General features: G+C 37.3%; 2 protein-coding genes and 3 pseudogenes across 3 annotated transcripts in view; 1 reads left to right on the top strand and 4 right to left on the bottom strand.

The window, feature by feature from the left end:
• The first annotated feature begins 838 nt into the window (after positions 1 to 838).
• LOC6733902 overlaps positions 839 to 21,994 on the top strand; it is a 64,865-nt gene continuing 43,709 nt past the window's right edge. Inside the window, exons 1-2 of the mRNA XM_016182333.3 lie at positions 839 to 1,217; positions 4,994 to 5,358. The gene's annotated coding sequence lies outside the window, so the exon portion shown is untranslated. The remainder of the gene's footprint in view (positions 1,218 to 4,993; positions 5,359 to 21,994) is intronic.
• Positions 6,034 to 7,841, bottom strand: LOC27207685 (probable G-protein coupled receptor Mth-like 7). Of its 2 annotated transcripts, XM_039291323.2 has the most exons (7): positions 7,480 to 7,841; positions 7,257 to 7,407; positions 7,020 to 7,196; positions 6,687 to 6,938; positions 6,446 to 6,620; positions 6,190 to 6,384; positions 6,034 to 6,135 (listed from the first exon to the last, which is right to left on the bottom strand). In XM_039291323.2, the coding sequence occupies exons 1-7, from the start codon at positions 7,834 to 7,836 to the stop codon at positions 6,096 to 6,098; spliced, it is 1,347 nt and encodes a 448-aa protein (XP_039147257.1). In that variant the 5' UTR covers positions 7,837 to 7,841; the 3' UTR covers positions 6,034 to 6,095. The 2 variants fall into 2 exon arrangements, with proteins under 2 accessions (XP_039147257.1, XP_044778554.1); XM_044922619.1 differs by having other exon boundaries at positions 7,020 to 7,407.
• LOC27209381 lies at positions 8,077 to 9,932 on the bottom strand (annotated as a pseudogene).
• Positions 10,291 to 12,452, bottom strand: LOC120284331 (annotated as a pseudogene).
• LOC6733903 lies at positions 12,330 to 14,404 on the bottom strand (annotated as a pseudogene).

The raw sequence follows: 21,994 nt of genomic DNA, 5'->3' as shown, positions 1-21,994 counted from the left end.
TCTGGTTTTTCTGTTTTTCCTGCTGCTGCTGCTGCACTTGCAACAGCAGCCAAAAAACCTTGACATTAAGCAGCGCCGTCGACGAGGCACAAAATCCTGCACTTGTGTGCAAATCGTCCTGCAAAAAGGGCGCTGTACTTGAGCTGTCCTAGCCAGATATTTGTGCTTCGAAAAAGCGGGTTCCTTAAAATTGACATTATTTCGGTATAACAGCTAGTTACCAATTTTTGATTATTTTAACAGGTTTTAAGCCAATATTAAAAAGAAAAGTCATTGTTATAACCCACTTTTACATTTAAGGACCGATATAGGTGGTTAGAAGAAATCATCTTTCTATATTATTTGTATATTTTCAACATATTAATAAATATATCTCTGATGAATACGACTATCTTAGACAATAGCAATTCGATAAATATTTGATATCTATGCTTCGTTTCCTATGACAAATTAGATTAATTACTGGACGTATACGTTCATACTCATACATATGTATGTACAGTTCGCAATAATCAATCAAAATGAGCTCCTAAATCGTTTGTGTGCCATCAATTAGTCGGCAGTTATTTTCGGTGACCCCGACACACGAGTGAGTGTAATTGAAATACCTGGATGTTCGGTCGCCACAATTGCAATTGAATGCTACAGTTGTTGCTGTTGTTGCCCTGACAAAAGCATAATAACAAAAACACAGATGTTCCGTCAGCAGGTTGCACTTCGAAGAGAGCGGGAGAGGAAAACTCTCTCTGGTCGCGTCGTGCGCAGTGCGCAGGACGTGCAGCACGGCAACACTGGCCGTGGAAGTGCCTACAAATGTGCGGTGGAAAGTCCGTTTGTTTATTCGCTTGCGGAACGCGTTTCTCGACGGTTGGTTCGGTCGCAAAGCAGGAAGCGGAAGTGCTGGAAAAACGTGCAACATCCGGCGGCAAAGCAGCAAAATGCCAACACAATAAAATCAAAAAGGAACCTGTAAACACACACACCTCCAAAGATATATAGTTAAAACATAAAAAATAATTTACAAAAATTACAAATGTATAAAAAGTTATTGCCTAAATTAGTGTGCGCTTGTTGATCAAATCAAGAATTAAAATTATTGAAAATAATTAAAATTGCCAAGTGCTTTTCGAAAGTATAAATATCTTAATTAAAACCGCGTTAGACCCTCATTTAGAAATCGAGATTACAAAGGGTCGAAAAGTTTGTGAAACCGATTCGTAAGTGCTCAAAGAAGTAATCCCCCCTCCCCCCTTCCAAACACCATTCACCTTTCTTTGTGTGCCACATTCTCCTTATGTGTGCCGGTGTGAGTGTTTATGTATGTTAATTAAATTACCGTTATGTGTGCTTACCACAGCAACACACTTACACAGAAAAACCAGCTCTATCGCAGTAATTATAAAAAAAAAACAAAGAAAAACAAGAATAATACAAAAAACAACAATTACAAAGGCCACTGAAAATCCATTTCCCATTTTCTTGGGCTCCCCCCCGCATTTCCTCTCTGCTTTCCCCACTCATCATCGCATGTTTTGCCCGCCCTGACACTTTGGGGCATATTTCTGTGTTAACTGGGCTGTGCGTGTGTGTTTATTACTGCGACTACGGCCATTGGCACGTACATCGGACGGAGTATCCTCAATTCGACGCCCATGTCCTTGCCATGTCCCCTCCTACTCCACGCCCCTGCTGGGCACTACTCACAGTTATTAAGCGTCTTATGGCAACTCTCAAAACGGCCCATAAGTATGCTACAGTTTTTGCTATTCTGCTGAAGAGTTAACTCAGGAACACTTGGAGAAAATTGTAGTGACAATCACTTATGCTTTTGAGTCGTGTATTTATAAAATAAAATATTTTCATAATATTTCAAATCAACAACAACATCAACAAATTCTTATAAAATAATGTTTAAAATTTCTGGTGCATTATAATTAAAAATAAATTTAAGGCTTCAACTTTATTCGGTACTCGCATTAATCTTTCAAATAGTGTCACGTTTCTCTCCGTGTAGGAGCAGCAGGTGCATTTGACTCAGAATTTCAGGTGCGAGCAGCGAGCTTCTGACCAGAAATCAATAGAAAATCAAGCTTTACGCTTGTGGATCTAGTTGGGGCTTAGTCAATCGCCTGGTGCAGCCATATACGCCGTTATTGCCCTTTGTTACATTCACCATTTGAGCCACTTTTATGTTCGGGCCCTTTGCACATCAAATTGATGATAAATTGCAAATTGCGACCATAAAATCCCCAGAGAGTTATTGAAAAATTTCACCGAAGAGGTCGTAAGGAACCGATGAAAAGGTATAGCATTTCATATTTATGGTACTTCCTGCTCTCATTTCATAAATATTAGGAAAGCAATAGGTACAAAAATGCTGGTGTATATGAATAAATGTTTTGGAAAAAACCTACCTAAAGTGCATATACGTTTGCATTTGTCAAAAGTATAATAAATATTTATTTAAAAAAAAAATGTATTTCTCCTTTTAGTTTAAGAATCGATGAGTGTGACAATTTATTTTACTATGTTTTTTAAGCAAAAGCTAAAGAAAACCGAATTTTAAAGTTCGACAAATGGCATTGGCCACGAAAATGCGATTTCCTGTACAGTTTTCCTGCAACTTTCTTGCACTTTCAAATGTTTGATCTATGCAATCCATGGTTGCAGGGCCAGTTGGACTGAAAGCTTTTTGGAGTCATTATCCCGTATTTCAATTAAGGGTAAAAAATTCGCGCTTCACACATCGAACATTAGTACGCTGTACGATGGTCTGGCTCAATTGAACGACAGCGAGTCCTTCGTTGGAGGGAATTGGGAGGACGAATTCAGAGGATTTCCCGGCATAAGGGATACGGGTGGCGACATCTTCGAATGGCACATGCCCGTATGCAAATTGCGCCATAATCTCCACTGAGCGTCGGGCATTGAGTCGTCGCCTATTGATTATCAGTTTTGCATACTAATATGCCCAAGTCGGCAGTGCATTGAAATCGAGCCAAATAAAGTGACAAGCTCCGTGTCCCACTGTTTGTTTCTGCCCGTCCCTGTCGCACCAACCGCCGCTTTCGTCTCTCTCGCACGTTTGCCATGGCAGCTGTCAGGGGGGTTCCCCTCGCTTGAATGTGTGCGATGTGTCCGGGCTTAAGTAGCTTTATGTGTCTGTATGTGTGAGTTTTGTGTGGTTATAGCATTTTTTGTTTTTCGCTTTTCTCGGTTTTCGATTTTCACCACGGCATTTCCACGAAAAGTTGTTTTTCCTTTCGATTCTGCTTTTTGCTGGCATTTTTTGCTTAACCTTATCGAGTGAACTACAAAAAGTAAGAAAAATAGTAACTACAAAATATTTAGGTACAGTATAGGTTGTGATTTCTTCATACAGAAAATAGGGCTATTTTACATCTATCTGATATTTTTCGAAAAAAAAGCTTTTTAAAACTTATTTTCCCTTACTTAATGTTTGTTGAGAAGTGCCAACGCCGTCGTCAACGTTGCCATTGTTTTATCACTTCGTAGTTCCCTTTTTAGTGGGTGGGTTCTATCACATTACGTATACGCATTTAGTTCCAATTTTTGCCTCTCGTTCCGTGGGCTTCGCTTTATTTTTATCGCCTTGCGTGTGTAAGCGAGTTTTGCTTGTGTCTTAGTGTGTTACTGTGTTTGCATTGCCAGTGGCGGCCTTTTTTTGCTTCCGCTTTTCCTCGACTGTTTTCCACTTGCTTGTGTATTTCCGCTGAAGTCATAATGGGAAACAGCTGATAGTACAAGCCCCCGCCCATCGCCCCCTAATCGAGCCCTTTTCTCCAGGGACACAAACAGGGGGCGGAACGGCCATAAAAGAGTTCTGATAATGGGCGTGTTTTTTGGGCCTCCAATAGTACATCTGCTGTTTATATGGGGCCCGTTCTTGTTTCGGAGTGCTGGAACATTGATTTAAGTTTTGCTTTTGAAACACCAAAACCAGGACTTGTGCCTCAAATCCAAACCAAGATTTCGGACACCTGCCACAAGCAATGCTGCAATGTAATAATTATAAAACATGTTCATCTTCGGAAGTTTTCGAAATTCAATATTTTCAAAACTGGACGTGAGCAAAGAAAACTAATTGGTGGTCAAACTTTTCTTGCTTTTAAATTCAAAATAGTCCATTTTCCCGAACCCAGCTTCTTTAAGCTGAAAAATCCGGCCTAAACAATCAATCAACTCACAATCCATAACATTCGGCACGAAACATAAAACAACACAAAATGATTTCGATGGGCAGCTGTCAGTTGGCATTAAAAGTTGTTTGGATGGCGTATTATAATTGCATTTGGTCATTTTTATTTGGAAAATTGGAGTCCCAACGGGAAGAGGGAGCCCGGCAGAGGCAGAAGTGAGTGATTTATGGTGGGAAGAACGCATGGCACACAGGGCGTATGATAAATGTCTGCAACGAGCTAAATTTGTTAGGGATGGAAATGAAATTACAGAAGTGCTCAAAGCGAACTCAAAAAGAAACCACAAAAAAAGGCACGCATAAACACAGTAAAAATAAGATTAATTTATTAAAATGGGAAGTACTGTTTAATATTTAAAATGAGTAATCATAAACATATGGCACAATTTCCAGAGCTCAACAACGCTTAATGCATATTTAACTTTATATAATTTTACTTTAATTTAAAGACTGGATCTAATACGTAGTAAATTTCGTCATTTCATATTAAAATATAAGATTATTATAATATAATTGTATAATTTAATTGTAAATATATTTGTATATGTATAATCATTATTACAATATCCATTATTTGTATTGAAAGTTCGTACAAAGATTTTAGTTTTACGTTATTATTTTTGTCCGTGCATCCACACACACATTTGCAATATTAATGATGCTGCTGCTTATGTAAATTGAAAGCAAAAAGGAAACCGCAGAGCATCATCATCATCATCATCTGCATCAGCATCATCATCAACTATAAAACTGTTTTTATTCTACCATTTTCAGCGGAATCTGAGCCAGCGAAAAGAAAGCAAGGCAAACAAACGATATGCGTATAGGCCAGGCCAAAAAGGACAAGATAACAAATCCCCCAGCAGCACTTAAGGCATAAATCTCAAACTCAATCAACCATCTGAGGCTGAGAAAGGGAAAGAAACAGGAAAGGTCCAAAAGACAGAGACAAACGATCTAAGTGGCTGCCTTTCATCTGGATATTGGGACAAAGTCGGCAGCAGAATAGGGAGCAGGATAAAAGGGAGCAGGGGCAGTTAGAGGAGCACCATCGTCATCCTGCATGTTGATTTCAGTTGAAATTGCGACCGCAACGAAGGACAAACAGTAGAAAGCTTTCAAGGACGTAACATGGCCAGGTAAGTCGACTTTGGCCTTCTCCGCATATATTTTGCCGGCAATTTATATATTCGCTCGCCTGTCAAAATACATTTCCAGTTCAATGCAAACGAAAACGAAGAAAGAAATCGTATATATCATTAGTCGAAATAAATATCGATATTTTTGGGATACTTTTTGGTAAATGATAAAAGTGAATGGCTTTCACTTGCTTTTCATTGTGGGAGCACATGTAACCGGCGAGAAAAATGTGCAGCTGTTCACTAGAGAGAGTAATGTGAAAGTACCATAGGATTTGATACCATAGATCCATTGATATCCATTTAGTGATATACTGATAACAGCATTTTCCACTTCCTTTTAATTAGAAATCTAGTGTTGTGTAAGAAAAAAAAAACAGGGTCATTTGACCAATTTTAACCAAATGATTTTCGAATTTTTATGCTGTTATCAGCTATTTTGTGGACATGTGAGTATATCTGTATACACTTACTTATTATAGGGTATGCTGAAGAAAATATGTGCATAGAATCTAATATCCATGTTAATTTATTCCTATTTTCGAGCCCCGAACCATAATCAAAGACCAATTATATAGGATTTAGTGGTGACTTATTAATTTATTTAGAAATGTTTAGATACAAAATTAAATTAAAATACAAAGAGGTTGTAGTTTTGAAATTCATTTACTTTCTTTTATATTTAAATATATGTATGTATGTTGTGGGATTTGCAGCACTTCCTTATTGATCGAACATCAAACAACGGTCTGTTGGTGTAAGTTCTTACCACGAATTCTGATTGTAATATACTTATATTATTAACGGAATAAGAGTTATAGGATAACATACTTAGTAATGAGTAGTTGACGGGTGCTTCGCTTACAAATAAGCAGGACACATAAAATGATACCAAAACCATAATGGATTTGAAAGATTATTATACAGAAAATGTCCCAAGAAGTGGTATTCACTTCTATCATCGAAACAAAGGTCAGTACCCAAGATACGCCCATAATAGCGGAAATCCGCAGAAACAATAGGTTCCTTAGGAGGGAAAATGGAATTTTAAATTAAAAAGAATAAAAAGCTCTAAGCGTGCACTTACCACTGAAAATTTAAAGTAACACAAGTCGCGTTCTTATCTGGTCGTTCTGTTAAGTTGCGGATGTTTCTTTTTGTTTTTATAATGTGTCTGATAGTCAGAACGAACATAATTATATTAAAGGCGTTCATGATCGCATCGGGCCCAAAATAATATAACCAGGCAGACCGCTTCCCAACTGCGAAATGGAGTAAATAGCTGAATCAAATGAATGCTTTAAATGTCTTCCACAATCGAAACGTACCCTCCACCGTGCATCTACTAAAACCAACTGAGGGCAACCAGTTCCATTTCTTGAGATCCTCTTCCCAAAGTTGATTCATCGTAAAGATGATTCCGAGTGGTATAGCAGATATGCCGTAGGCAAAAATACTGTAAGAGACGAACTCATAGCGATTTTCTTGGCTATCGACAGATGTGACTTTCTTCCATATGCAATAGCTGATTATGGAGAACCAAACAGAATTGGCAAAATCAAAGAAGTGCATGATATAACCTGCGGAAAATAAAGTCAGTATAATTTTTTCTTCATTTTCGATGCCTTCTTATTTAAGAATATGTATATTAAACCACTAACCTGCCAGTGAGCAAAAGTCATCCAACAATCTAAGTTTATCCATAAGCGAGATTAGATCGGTAAGAAATAGGCAGAATATGCAACTTATAAGGCACTTTCCAAAGTCATTTCGTAGTTCTTTCACAAAAAGATAAATGCCGATTGTGAAGATATAGCATATTAGCGAAACTGATGTTACTAAAGAATACTCTGAGTTAAAGGTTTTACTGAAGGATTTCTTTATAGACATAGCCTTACGCCCGTAAGCTCCTGGTATATCTATCGACGAAAACTTGTGTAAAATAATCCAAATCGTTTCTGGGAAGTCCGAGTAAATCTGATGGGGGTAAAAGCAATATTCTTCTTTGGTCTTTGAACTCTGGTCGAAGTGAAGGTACATGGTTCCGTTCTGAAATTATTCCGAATTATCCGAATACATTACATAATAGATAGGAAAATGTAGTTTATATCTAGGGTATACCTTGTACAACGTGTACTCATCTCTTCTCAGGCCGATCATTTCATCAATATCCCAAAACGATGTTATTAGCAGTGTTTGATTGTTGAAATACAGGGCCTCTGTCGAATTGTCATCGAGTCTTATGCTTAAATCAAGTTTTGAAAGGAAGAGATGCTTCTTAAAACTACATCCGCCATCGGCCATCGTATTCTTCCGGGGGCAACAAATCCGAATGCAATGCCACAGATCATCTTCATCGTTCGAATTGTTATCACTTTTTACACATGATTTCTCTTCAGTTTTATTGGAGTCTGCATTAACGGCTTGAAATTTTAACAAGATTAAAAAAATAAATGTACAAAGCAGTTGAAGTTTCATTTAAGAGCTGGATACGTTCTGTGCGGATATCCAAACTAGATTAACTCTCTTTAAAATTTTTTATAATTTATATAGCTTTATTTCTACTGCAATCTTCTGAGTAGAGAACTCGTGCTGTGACCTCCGTATTCCCTAAGGGACATACTCTTGGCACACTCGTTTCACATATTAATACGTTTGAAAAGTTTTACATATCTACCGATAATTGGGAATGCGATAATATTAAAAAATAATTTAGTAGCGGTTGGAACACGCACAATCAATGCGAAACGATGGTATCATTGTATCAGTTCATCATTTATCAAACGTGATTTGTGCTTCGGGCTGTGGTTATGAGTTCTCACGACGAATTCTAATTGTAATACACTGTTATTAAAGAAAAAATTAAAATTTAAGGAGAACGTACTTATTCATGAGGAGACGATAAGTGCTGCGCTTAAAAATTAGCATCACAAATATAAAGATCCCGAAACCGCGGTGAAAACTTCGGATTAATATAACAAAAAAATTGTAAAAGTTGGTACTCCACTGTAGACGGGTAACGAAGAACAGAATCCAAGATATGCCCATAATGGAAAAGATTCGCAGGAACGATATGTACCTTGAATAGGAATATGATATTAATATATTTATGGATAATAAGCTCCTAGTTTAAAGGACTAACTGTTGAAAGTCGACAGTAAGGCAAGTTGTGGTCCTGTCTTGTCGTTTGGCTAAGTTGTTTATTTCTCTTTTTATTTTCAAAATGTGTTTGATAGTCAGAACGAACATAATTATGTTAATGGCATATGTGGTCAAAGAGGGCCCCGCATAATAAAACCAGGAAGACCACTTATAAACTGCGAAATGGAGTAAATAGGTGAATCAAATGAATGCTTTATATGTCTTCCACAATCGAAACGTACCCTCCACCGAGCATCTACTAAAACCAACTAAGGGCAACCAGTTCCATTTCCTGAGATCCTCTTCCCAAAGTTGATTCATCGTAAAGATGATTCCGAGTGGGATAGCAGTAATGAGGTAGGCAATAATACTGTAAGAGACGAACTGATAGCCATTTTCTTGGCTATCGACAGATATAACTTTCTTCCATATGCAATAGCTGATTATGGTGTACCAAACAGATGTGGCAAAATCAAAGAAGTACATTATATAACCTGCGGAAAATAAAGTCAGTATAATTTTTTCTTCATTTTCGATGTCTTCTTATTTAAGAATATGTATATTAAACCACTAGCCTGCCAGTGAGCAAAAGCCATCCATCAATCTAAGATCATCAATAAGCCAGATTAGGTAGGAAATAAATAGGCAGAATATGCAACTTATAAGGCACTTTCCAAAGTCATTTCGTAGTTCTTTCACAAAAAGATAAATGCCGATTGTGAAGATATAGCATATTAGCGAAACTGATGTGACTAAAGAATACTTTGAGTTAAAGGTTTTACTGAAGGATTTCTTTATAGACATAGCCTTACGCTCGAAAGCTCCTGGTATATATATCGACGAAAACTTGTGTAAAATAATCCAAATCGTTTCTGGGAAGTCCGAGTAAATCTGATGGGGGTAAAAGCAATATTCTTCTTTGGTCTTTGCACTCTGGTCAGAGTGAAGGAATATGGTTCCGTTCTGAAATTAATCCGAATTATTCTACATTACATAATAGATAGGAAAATGTAGGTTATATCTAGGGTATACCTTGTACAACGTGTACTCATCTCTTCTCAGGCCGATCATTTCATCAATATCCCAAAACGATGTTATTATCAATGTTTGATTGTTGAAATACAGGGCCTCTGTCGAATTGTCATCGAGTCTTATGCTTAAATCAAGTTTTGACCGGAAAAGATGCTTCTTAAAACTACATCCGCCATCGGCCATCATATTCTTCCGGGGGCAACAAATCCGAATGCAATGCCACAGATCATCTTCATCGTTCGAATTGTTATCACTTTTTACACATGAATTGTCTTCAGTTTTATTGGAGTCTGTATTAACGGCTTGAAATTTTAACAAGCTTAAAAATATAAATGTACAAAGCAGTTGAAGTTTCATTTAAGAGCTGGATACGTTCTGTGCGGATATCCAAACTAGATTAACTCTCTTTAAAATTTTTTATAATTTATATAGCTTTATTTCTACTGCAATCTTCTGAGTAGAGAACTCGTGCTGTGACCTCCGTATTCCCTAAGGGACATACTCTTGGCACACTCGTTTCACATATTAATACGTTTGAAAAGTTTTACATATCTACCGATAATTGGGAATGCGATAATATTAAAAAATAATTTAGTAGCGGTTGGAACACGCACAATCAATGCGAAACGATGGTATCATTGTATCAGTTCATCATTTATCAAACGTGATTTGTGCTTCGGGCTGTGGTTATGAGTTCTCACGACGAATTCTAATTGTAATACATTGTTATTAAAGAAAAAATTGAAATTTAAGGAGAACTTACTTATTCATGAGGAGACGATAAGTGCTGCGCTTAAAAATTAGCATCAGAAATATAATGATCCCGAAACCGCGGTGAAAACTTCGGATTAATATAACGAGAAAATTGTAAAATTTGGTACTCCACTGTAGAAGGGTAACGAAGAACAGAATCCAAGATAGGCCCATAATGGAAAAGATTCGCAGGAACGATATGTACCTTGAATAGGAATATGATATTAATATATTTATGGATAATAAGCTCCTAGTTTAAAGGACTAACTGTTGAAAGTCGACAGTAAGGCAAGTTGTGGTCCTGTCTTGTCGTTTGGCTAAGTTGTTTATTTCTCTTTTTATTTTCAAAATGTGTTTGATAGTCAGAACGAACATAATTATGTTAATGGTATGTATGGTCAAAGAGGGCCCTGCATAATAAAACCAGGAAGACCACTTATAAACTGCGAATTGGAGTAAATAGGTGAATCAAATGAATGCTTTAAATGTCTTCCACAATCGAAACGTACCCTCCACCGAGCATCTACTAAAACCAACTGAGGGCAACCAGTTCCATTTCTTGAGATCCTCTTCCCAAAGTTGATTCACCGTAAAGATGATTCCGAGTGGTATAGCAGATATACCGTAGGCAAAAATATTGTAGGAGACGAACTGATAGCCATTTTCTTGGCTATCGACAGATATAACTTTCTTCCATATGCAATAGCTGATTATAGTGTACCAAACAGAATTGGCAAAATCAAAGAAGTACAATATATAACCTGCGGAAAATAAAGTCAGTATAATTTTTTCTTCATTTTCGAAGTCTTCTTATTTAAGAATATGTATATTAAACCACTAACCTGCCAGGGAGCAAAAGTCATCTATCAATCTAAGTTCATCTATAAGCCAGATTAGGTAGGCAATAAATATGCAGAATATGCAACTTATAAGGCACTTTCCAAAGTCATTTCGTAGTTCTTTCACGAAAAGATAAATGCCGATTGTGAAGATATAGCATATAAGCGAAACTGATGTGACTAAAGAATACTCTGAGTTAAAGGTTTTACTGAAGGATTTCTTTATAGACATAGCCTTACGCCCGTAAGCTCCTGGTATATCTATCGACGAAAACTTGTGTAAAATAATCCAAATCGTTTCTGGGAAGTCCGAGTAAATCTGATGGGGATAAAAGCAATATTCTTCTTTGGTCTTTGAACTCTGGTCGGAGTGAAGGAATATGGTTCCGTTCTGAAATTAATCCGAATTATTCTACATTACATAATAGATAGGAAAATGTATGTTATATCTAGGGTATACCTTGTACAACGTGTACTCATCTCTTCTCAGGCCGATCATTTCATCAATATCCCAAAACGGTGTTATTAGCAGTGTTTGATTGTTGAAATACAGGGCCTCTGTCGAATTGTCATCGAGTCTTATGCTTAAATCAAGTTTTGACCGGAAAAGATGCTTCTTAAAACTACATTCGCCATTGGCCATCATATTCTTCCGGGGGCAACAAATCCGAATGCAATGCCACAGATCATCTTCATCGTTAGAATTGTTATCACTTTTTACACATGAATTGTCTTCAGTTTTATTGGAGTCTGCATTAACGGCTTGAAATTTTAACAAGCTTAAAAAAATAAATGTACAAAGCAGTTGAAGTTTCATTTAGGAGCTGGATACGTTCTGTGTGAATATCTAAATTAGATTGACTCTCTTTAAAAATTTTTATAATTTATATAGCTTTATTTCTACTCCAATTCTCTGAGCTGCGACCTCCATGTTCCCTAAGGGACATACTCTTGGCACACTCGTTTCACATTTTAATACGTTTGAAAAGTTTTACATATCTACCGATAATTGGGAATGCGATAATATTAAAAAATAATTTAGTAGCGGTTGGAACACGCACAATCAATGCGAAACGATGGTATCATTGTATCAGTTCATCATTTATCAAACGTGATTTGTGCTTCGGGCTGTGGGTATGAGTTCTCACGACGAATTCTAATTGTAATACACTGTTATTAAAGACAAAATTGAAATTTAAGGAGAACTTACTTATTCATGAGGAGACGATAAGTGCTGCGCTTAAAAATTAGCATCAGAAATATAATGATCCCGAAACCGCAGTGAAAACTTCGGATTAATATAACGAGAAAATTCCAAAAGTTGGTACTCCACTGTAGAAGGGTAACGAAGAAGAGAATCCAAGATAGGCCCATAATGGAAAAGATTCGCATGAACGATATGTACCTTGAATAGGAATATGATATTAATATATTTATGGATAATAAGCTCCTAGTTTAAAGGACTAACTGTTGAAAGTCGACAGTAAGGCAAGTTGTGGTCCTGTCTTGTCGTTTGGCTAAGTTGTTTATTTCTCTTTTTATTTTCAAAATGTGTTTGATACTCAGAACGAACATAAATATGTTAATGGTACATATGGTCAAAAAGGGCCCCGCATAATAAAACCAGGAAGACCACTTATAAACTGCGAATTGGAGTAAATAGGTGAATCAAGTGAATGCTTTAAATGTCTTCCACAATCGAAACGTACCCTCCACCGAGCATCTACTAAAACCAACTAAGGGCAACCAGTTCCATTTCCTGAGATCCTCTTCCCAAAGTTGATTCATCGAAAAGATGATTCCGAGTGGGATAGCAGATATAACCCAGACAAAAATACTGTAGAACATAAACTGATAGCGATGTTCTTGGCGATCGACCGATGTGACTTTCTTCCATAAACAATAGCTGATTACAGAGAGCCAAAGGAAAGTGGCATTATCAAAGAAGTACGAGATATAACCTGCGGGAATTTCATATTCATTATATTCTATGCTTTTCCTATATTAGAATATATGTAGAATATATTAAACCACCAACCTGCCAGGGAGCAAAAGTCATCTATCAATCTAAGTTCATCTATAAGCCAGATTAGGTAGGCAATAAATATGCAGAATATGCAACTTATAAGGCACTTTCCAAAGTCATTTCGTAGTTCTTTCACAAAAAGATAAATGCCGATTGTGAAGATATAGCATATTAGCGAAACTGATGTTACTAAAGAATACTCTGAGTTAAAGGTTTTACTGAAGGATTTCTTTATAGACATAGCCTTACGCCCGTAAGCTCCTGGTATATCTATCGACGAAAACTTGTGTAAAATAATCCAAATCGTTTCTGGGAAGTCCGAGTAAATCTGATGGGGGTAAAAGCAATATTCTTCTTTGGTCTTTGAACTCTGGTCGGAGTGAAGGAATATGGTTCCGTTCTGAAATTAATCCGAATTATTCTACATTACATAATAGATAGACATTTTCCTATCTTATATCTAGGGTATACCTTGTACAACGTGTACTCATTTCTTCTCAGGCCGATCATTTCATCAATATCCCAAAACGATGTTATTAGCAGTGTTTGATTGTTGAAATACAGGGCCTCTGTCGAATTGTCATCGAGTCTTATGCTTAAATCAAGTTTTGAAAGGAAGAGATGCTTCTTAAAACTACATTCGCCTTTGGCCATCATATTCTTCCGGGGGCAACAAATCCGAATGCAATGCCACAGATCATCTTCATCGTTCGAATTGTTATCACTTTTTACACATGAATTGTCTTCAGTTTTATTGGAGTCTGTATTAACGGCTTGAAATTTTAACAAGATTAAAAAAATAAATGTACAAAGCAGTTGAAGTTTCATTTAAGAGCTGGATACGTTCTGTGCGGATATCCAAACTAGATTGACTCTCTTTAAAATGTTGTATAATTTTAATAGCTTTATTTCTACTCCAATCTTCTGAGTAGAGAACTCGTGCTGATAACCGTTTTCCCTAAGGGACTAATATGTTTGAAAAGTTTTACATTTATAATTGGAACTGCGATAATATTTTCAAACGAGTTTTTGAAGCGATTGCTATCCGCACAATCAGAATTTGGAATTCGGAGAATTAAGCCCAGAAGAACAGAGGGAACTTTCCCAATGGGTTCGAACATATCGAGATAATAAATATAGTTGATCTACTTATATACTACTATAAAATGCGTGGCAACCATTTTGGTTTATGAATAGATTTCATAATGAAAGGGAATTTATGTAGACGGTTCTAGTTACCAAAAATCCTTTAATTTAATCTCTTAGAATATGAAATATCTTAAGAAAATTCAATATATAATGTTCACTAACTACGTCTTGCTGAGTTGTCCGACTTTATTGAACTGTATTTATTCTATGTGATAGATTTATGTGATTTTTAAGCAAATATCTTTCATACACATTAAAAAGCTATATATTTGCAATCTTTATTTGATATTTTAAACAGTTTTCTCCCAATTATTACCTTAGTTATGTATGGGCAAAGCAGTGGCAAACTAAATAGATTTTGCAGGACATGCAAGGACACAGCTGCCAATGATGGCTAATAGTTAGCAATGGCCCTGGCCATAAGTTTTACGACTGCTAATGTGCGATCCCATGTCCTGGACAAGTGTTCTGCCTAATGACGGTCCTTCGACGGTTTGCCGTTCGCAGTTAGCGGAGCTTCACTGCCGCCACTTAAGGGCGATTTGTTGTTGGTCCCAGACCTTGTTGTTACTACATTGCCACCCTTTTCTATGGCTTCTACACTCAAAAAAAGTCAATTATTTTTTCTTCATAATTCGGTATACAGTATAGTACATGATGTATATTGATAAGATTTAAAAAATTGCTTAACAGTAATGGCTATTGGTTACAACATTTTTTTTGGTGATCCATTAAGCCATATCTTTTAAATATTCATATTATATTTTAAATATTCATGTTATTTTAGTGTTTCGAGTGCATTAGGCCCTCTTTATCGCCGCTACAACAACGTTCAGTGTGCAGCAAGGAAACAATGGAAAAATTTCAAGCGGATATGGATACATTTCCGGCGCGTGCTAAGTACGCACCAGCGAAAATACAATGAGGAATTGTTTGTCATTAATTTAATTCCACTAAGGAAGACGTGCACAGTACACATGCATTAAAAAGGCGTCTCGGTTTTAAATTTCATTCGCTCCACCCATCAACATGGGAGTGTTTTGTCAGTCGAGTTCGTCCTCCAGTGAGAAGGCAAAAACAAATAATAACAAAAGTTGCAGGATGAGAGGGGTGGCATTATAACTAAGTAATACAAATGATTCAAGTTGCTGCGCTGAATAGAGCGATTTCGTTTTCATCCAATGCCAGATGGATTTTCGCAGATTTTATTGAGACCTACCGCGTAAATTTCACTTTAAACAGCATATTTTATGACATGTACTTAAATCAAATTGTATTTATTAAATGCACTATATGTCCATATTGCAGTTAACATTTTTCTTTTATTTTAAGTGTTAGCCTGTGCTAAGCAATATTACGCATACGACTAGTTGGGTATATTTCTCAATTGTACTTGAAGTCAGCACAGATGCGGCTCGTCTCAATGATAATTTTATTTATTAATTGAAAATTACGCTGTAACAATTGTGCTTATATGATAGGAATGGTAACACCTAAGAAACAAATAAAACTGTCTTATCATTCAAAGCGGATGTTATAAACCATTGCAGTCACTCTCCTAATACATACGTTAAATCGTATTAAATATGGCGAAGGGATGGGTAAAAGCCACAGGTGAGCAGGGACTAGGAGGAAACTGACGCCATCATCTCATGTGTTCCTGGTCGCATTTTGATTGGCCATTGCACAACAATGTGGCTAATCTTCCTTATGGCCCCTGATCCCCTTCCTCACCAGCTTTTCACCTGTGTGCGAATTGCGTCAGAGCCAAGATTAATGGGTTTTCATGTAGGGCTTCCTTCCATTGGGTTTTCATTTGTTTACTTTTGTCATTGATTCGGTTTTGTTTCACTTTTTGCTCCACTGGCTCTGCTTTTTTTCGGTTTTAAAATGATATTAGGTACTTACTTTTGGGATGTCATTTTGATAATGTCAACTCATGAGAAGCCAAAATGTGCTGGTCCTTTTATAACAGATGTCATTGCGTTTGATGGTGGTTTTTGAAATATTCACGAAACAGCTATACAAAAATGTATTAAACCACTGCGAATATTGTGGTAATGCATAAAGTAAAATCAAACTTAACTTAAATTATAGAAAATTTGTGCAAGTAAACATTCGTAAAGGGGAATTAAAAATAGATGGGACACACAAGAAATTTCATTTGAGTTTTCAATTTTGAGTTCAGTAAAGTGAGCATTACTTTCTCTTGATTGGATTTTAAATTCGAGTCGATTGCGATTTGTTGGCGAACAAAAAAGGAGCAGCTCATTCAGGCGAAAATGCTTCGGCTGGTTTTCCTACTATTTGACCTTGTTATTTATACAAATATATATATACGAGTATGTACATATATATACGAGTATTTTTGGGAGTGTGTGAGTGCTTGTGCTGTTGCGGACTTCAGTTGTCGCTTTGATTAGGCCTTCTGCAGAAACGTGTCCAATCCTTTTCGCTCTACTTGATTTCAGTTGACGTCCAATTCGCCGCATATCCTTGCTAGTTCATTAGCAAAAGCCTGCCTGAGTTGCCACCCCTTCCCAACTCACTTTATGCATAGCGAAAATTGTGTTTTGCTAGCAATGTCATTTGGCGTGTGTTGGTCATTCTTATGGCGGTTCTTATGTCATGACCAACAACAATTAACGTTTATGTCGCCGGGGGACTTCGTTTCCACCCCTTTTTCCCAGGGTTGTTGTGTCGCACCTTCAAGCGAAATATGAGAAAAAAAGAGAAAAAGCCATACTCGAGTTTCTCGATTTCTAGATACCTCAGCTAACTAGATACTCAGCTAACAGAGCGGGAGTAATAATGTGTTCTCATAACTCTCAAATAATAATAATCCATCAACTAATTTAAGAGAAAATTTTTAAGCGAGTTGGCTTTAAACATATTTTAAAGTTATGGGCGTTGGTTTCTGGCATATTAGAGTGATACTGCACAGGTAATCACGAATATACGTATGTTTTCCATCGAGCTTAAATCACTGTTACATATGTACTTACCAACAAACCTAATATACCCTTTACCCTACAAGCACAGGGTATAATGAGGGAAAAAAGTCGGCGCCAGCGAAGCCCTAGCAAAGTTTATAGTCAACTTTTTTTAGCAGCGAATGGAGCAAAACTTTTAAAGGCAAACTTAAATGAGCAAGGACACAATAATCCCTTGGCTCTCGCAGCTTCAAATGAGCCATCAAAGGAAAGTTGAGGCCAAGTCGGGACTTTCGGCCTTGATTGCCAGTTTGGCCCCCAAAAGTCTGGCTTCAATGCCATGCCGCCTTCCCCCCCGCAACTGATAAATAATTCTCTTTTTGTGGTAAAATAATTTCAGTTTTTCAATGTGTAACCACATTGTTATAAAAGCTTTATTTTTGCTTTGAATAAAAAAAAACCAACTGACTTGTAAATAAATTAAGCCGTAACGTTCTATATATATATGCATAAGTAAGTTATTAACTACCTTTAGGATATCGAATTACAGAAGTGCAGTCAACTGAGTGGCGAGGTGTGAACATTTGAAAGCGCTACAAATCTATGAATGATCGCCTAGCATTAGCAGGCAATTACTGCTGGCCCAATTAAATGCAATTAATCGGTGAAATAATTGCAAACAATTAAAATCGCTAGACGACACTTGACCGGCTTATTGGGGCATAAGCGTTAAAATGCGAAGCCGAGCGGATAACTTTAAATGGCCAACCAGAAACTCCACCCAGGAGGTCTCCTCCAGCGGACGTCTGTCCTTGCATACAAAGCAACTCATTATGGAGCACAACAAATTGTGGCAAACATTTCAGAACGTAATTTCTCTAGATTCCAATCGTTTTTCCGCAGTCCTGGCAACCTTTCCGTGGTGGAAAACTCTGCGGCGGGAAGGTGGCGGGGGATGTTATTTGTCTTGAGCTTTGCGGCGACATTTTATCAAGCTTAGGTGCGCGGGTCCAGTCGGAAAAGCAGGGCAGCAGCTTTTCCAGCCATTTGAGTTATTTAAACTGCGCTTGCGGTTAAATTAACGCGATTTATATGAATTTATCGTCGCCGGCACACAGATTTTCACGAGATTTTCCTCCTGGCTCTTCCGTGTCTAAGTTAACTTGTTTCCCTTTGTGAACCTATGAGCGCACACATTTTTGCCTTTTGTTTGTCTCTGCTCTTGGCCAAAGAAAAAAAAATGAGTTTTTCCACGGCAGTTTTTCTTTTTAATTTTTTTTTTTGGGTGGGCGTGAGGAAATCTTTTTGGGATTTGCATGCTCCCAGCGTGATTTCTGGCTTTATTGCCGTGCCAGTCGACCCCGGAAAACCCCTTCCATATTTCCTACTCGTCCTTTATATTTTTTTTTTTTTTTCACCCTGCATTTTGAAGGCGAATCGATTTATTGTTTTTTCGCTTTATATATATTTTTTTTCCTGATTTTACGTTGCGCGCGTGACGAGCGCTGACTTTGTTACGTGCTATTACATGTTATTGATCCCCGCCCACCGCCCACTCTATTTGCCTTATTTTTACGCCCTTTGACATCCACATAGTTGCAGCTAATGTGCAAGTTAGAATAACTAAGGTGTTTTTTTTAGGGCATGCAGATAATTAATTAATTTAAACCGCATCTGTATTGCTTATTAATAACACAGATCTAGAATGCGTTTATTTACATTCAAAATTATTCATTTGTCATGACACTACGTTATCATATGGCATTTTTTTAATAAACAAATTTTTGTCAATATTTGAGTTACAACTCATGGATTAGTTGACATAGAAACACATTTAAATTGTGCACGTTCTGAGCTGCTGTTAATATTATCGCCATATTAATAATATTTGGCGAGCAAGGCAGCAATTATGAATAATAATAGCAAATATAACGCATATTATGATTTTTCATAATATGAAATATTTAAAATAACTCACGCGGTAATTGCAAATAAATATAAATGCCATGCATTCAATTAGCAAATAAATCATGTGGCCACTTTTTTTCACAAGATATGTATTAGCTGAAATTGCTCAATTTTCTTACCTATGTGAAACGTTTTGGAATTAAAATTAAATACAATTAAATTATGGCTTAAAATATGTAAATTTTTCTATTAGGCAGGGCATACCCTACAAATTAAGGTTCTAATGGCTTGACAACTATAAAGATTTCCATTCTGCAGGTATATAGCCATATTTTACCAATCTGAAACTAATCACCTTCGAAGTTTAAACAGCTGCAGATGTATGAACTCGATAATGAGGGACTCACATGCACTTTTGCCCGACAATTCGCCATGAAAGGCATTAATTTGCCTTTAATTTATAGGTCATTATCCATATCCAATTACGTTGGTCGAATAATAAATCAACGCCTGATTCTGGCACCGTTTCTAGATATCGAATACATTTTTACAGCTGCCGGCGACACATACTCGTAATTAGTGTGTGACTAGTGGGTTTGCCTTCTGCCTTTAAGTTTTAGGCCCGTACAACAGGGCGTATGCGCAATAATTGGATTCGGTGTGCAAATGAATGATTCATTGGGCGGTCAAGATGCTATTTAAACGACACAACCCTTTGCCCGACAGCCTGTTTGCTTAGCCCTCCAAGAGCAGGCAGCTGGAATCGCTCGAAAGATAAACACTGAGGCCGGAGCTCCTCCCAGTTCTAAGCGGCGCAGCATCTTTCAATGGCAACGGCTGCAATCAGGCAGGCAGTGCGTCGTCCTCTTTGTCAGGGATAAACAGAGTCCTTGCGGAGGAGGATAGCATCGGATGGGGATCTCTAGAAACTGTCCAAACCAAAAGCACATCGAGCAAATCAGAGTGGTGGCTGCTAAAACGCTCAGAAATGGAATGTGCGAATATAAAAAGTATTTATTGATGCATATTTTGAATAAAAAATCTATTAATTTTAACAGGACTTCCTGTAAAGTCCAAAAATATTTAACAGAACATTATTTTTTTTAATTTATTTTTTTTTTAATTTTTTATTTTTTAATTTTTTATTCTCTCAGTGTACGCCCAGAGCCGTAATCAGACATGAAAAAGTGAAACAACGCAGAGGCTGGGATTGCCGAGGAAATGAAGTGCGGAGTGTCGTGGATGGGGTATCCATCAGATGTGTCCATCATTCGGTGAATGCCGGGGATTAGTTGTGTTGATGGGATGGCCGATGTCCCACGTCCATTGTCCAATGTACGATGACCAGGAGCCGGTCCTTTCTTTTGTCGTCCAGTGTCCTTTGATTGCTTAGTCTGCTTACGGGCTGCTCAGGTGACTCCGTTGAAAGGACCCCGGGATGACTTAAAGTCCCAGGTTTATGGAAAATTTGAAACGGGATTACAGGGGCCGTGGGTCGATTAACAAAAATAGCTGGCTCGGGCTTTTGGGATATTCCCAAAATAACCAGATTTCATTTAGGGACACAAAGTTTGGCCATCAAAAGGTTAACTTCTGCAGAAATTAGTGCGTTCGGTTGAAAGATTTTTAAATACTTTTGTTCACTGTCGTATGGAAAACGATAAGGCATAAATATGAGAGTTTTCTTTTTTTTTGATTGAAAATCCGTCAAATGCGATTAGAACATTTTTTCCCTTGTTCGGCGTTTTCATTACAAATTCGCTTGAACTTTAATGTTTCTGACAGAAGTTGAGAAATTGCGAATGTTCCGCCATATGATCCCACAGCTCCGGCCGAAGTTTGGATGCACTGCCTCCCATCCTTTTTGGATAATGACCCATCCCGTTCCCCGTTTGTCACTTATCGCGCCACGCGAATTTCTGGTGCTCATTATGGACTCGGCGACACTTTCGCCTGCAAATAATGAAGGGGCTACATCATTATCGCTTCTGCAGTCATCATCATCAGGAACAAGAGGACCGGTTGGACCACCCACTTTTTAACGCCAGCCCCCCAAAATCCTGCGGCAAGTGTTGATGTTGTTGCTGTTGTTGTTATTCCGCTTGACTTCGAATTTCTGCGGGGGAAATGCGGAAAATATGGGGGCGCTTGACTCAAATGGAGCTCTGTAATCAACGGGCGGCTGCGAATGAAAGTTGACAGGAGCAAACAGACTGGCAGTGGGTTCGTCCTCGCCCTCCTGCCATTTCCATTTCCACTTGCCCATCCGTTTTTCACAGTCCCATTGGACATTTCTTCAATTTTATTGCTGCAATTTGCTGGTAGGAGCCGAGCACTCTGAATGAAGACTTTGTTTCGATTCGCAGGATGTGATTTTAACCGCACTGAAAGAAGTTAGCGGAAAAATCAGCTAAAAGTTTTCCAGATCCTTTTGGTTCTTAATGAGACAAAAGCTAAACTTATTTTCAAAATATGTCATTTTCTAAGATTTTAGACTATACAAAATATTATGTACAAATTTATGTACTTGCTTAACAAAAATTTCATATTTATAGATTCTTAAATTACAAATTAGTTGTGTAATCTATTATCTCATTTATGATTAAACACATTTTTCAACATTATTCATGGCAATTTTCAGTGCGAAGCTGTGTAAATCATACATTACTGTAGATTTTAAAATATTTTATATATGTATTTTAGGTTTTTAATATTTTCTTTCTGTGTACCTTTAACTATTTAGTTATCTTTCACTTGGCAAACGCAACATGAAAAGGGTCCAATTTATGCTTCAACTCGGGCTTGCCTTTTTTGATTCTGTTTCTGCGCCTTGTTGCTTGTTTTGAGTAATTAAA

Source organism: Drosophila simulans, chromosome 2R (genome assembly GCF_016746395.2).
Source record: "Drosophila simulans strain w501 chromosome 2R, Prin_Dsim_3.1, whole genome shotgun sequence".
Classification (NCBI taxonomy): domain Eukaryota; kingdom Metazoa; phylum Arthropoda; class Insecta; order Diptera; family Drosophilidae; genus Drosophila; species Drosophila simulans.
Note: the sequence above shows the minus strand (reverse complement) of the source record. Positions and strands in the feature narration are given on the sequence as shown.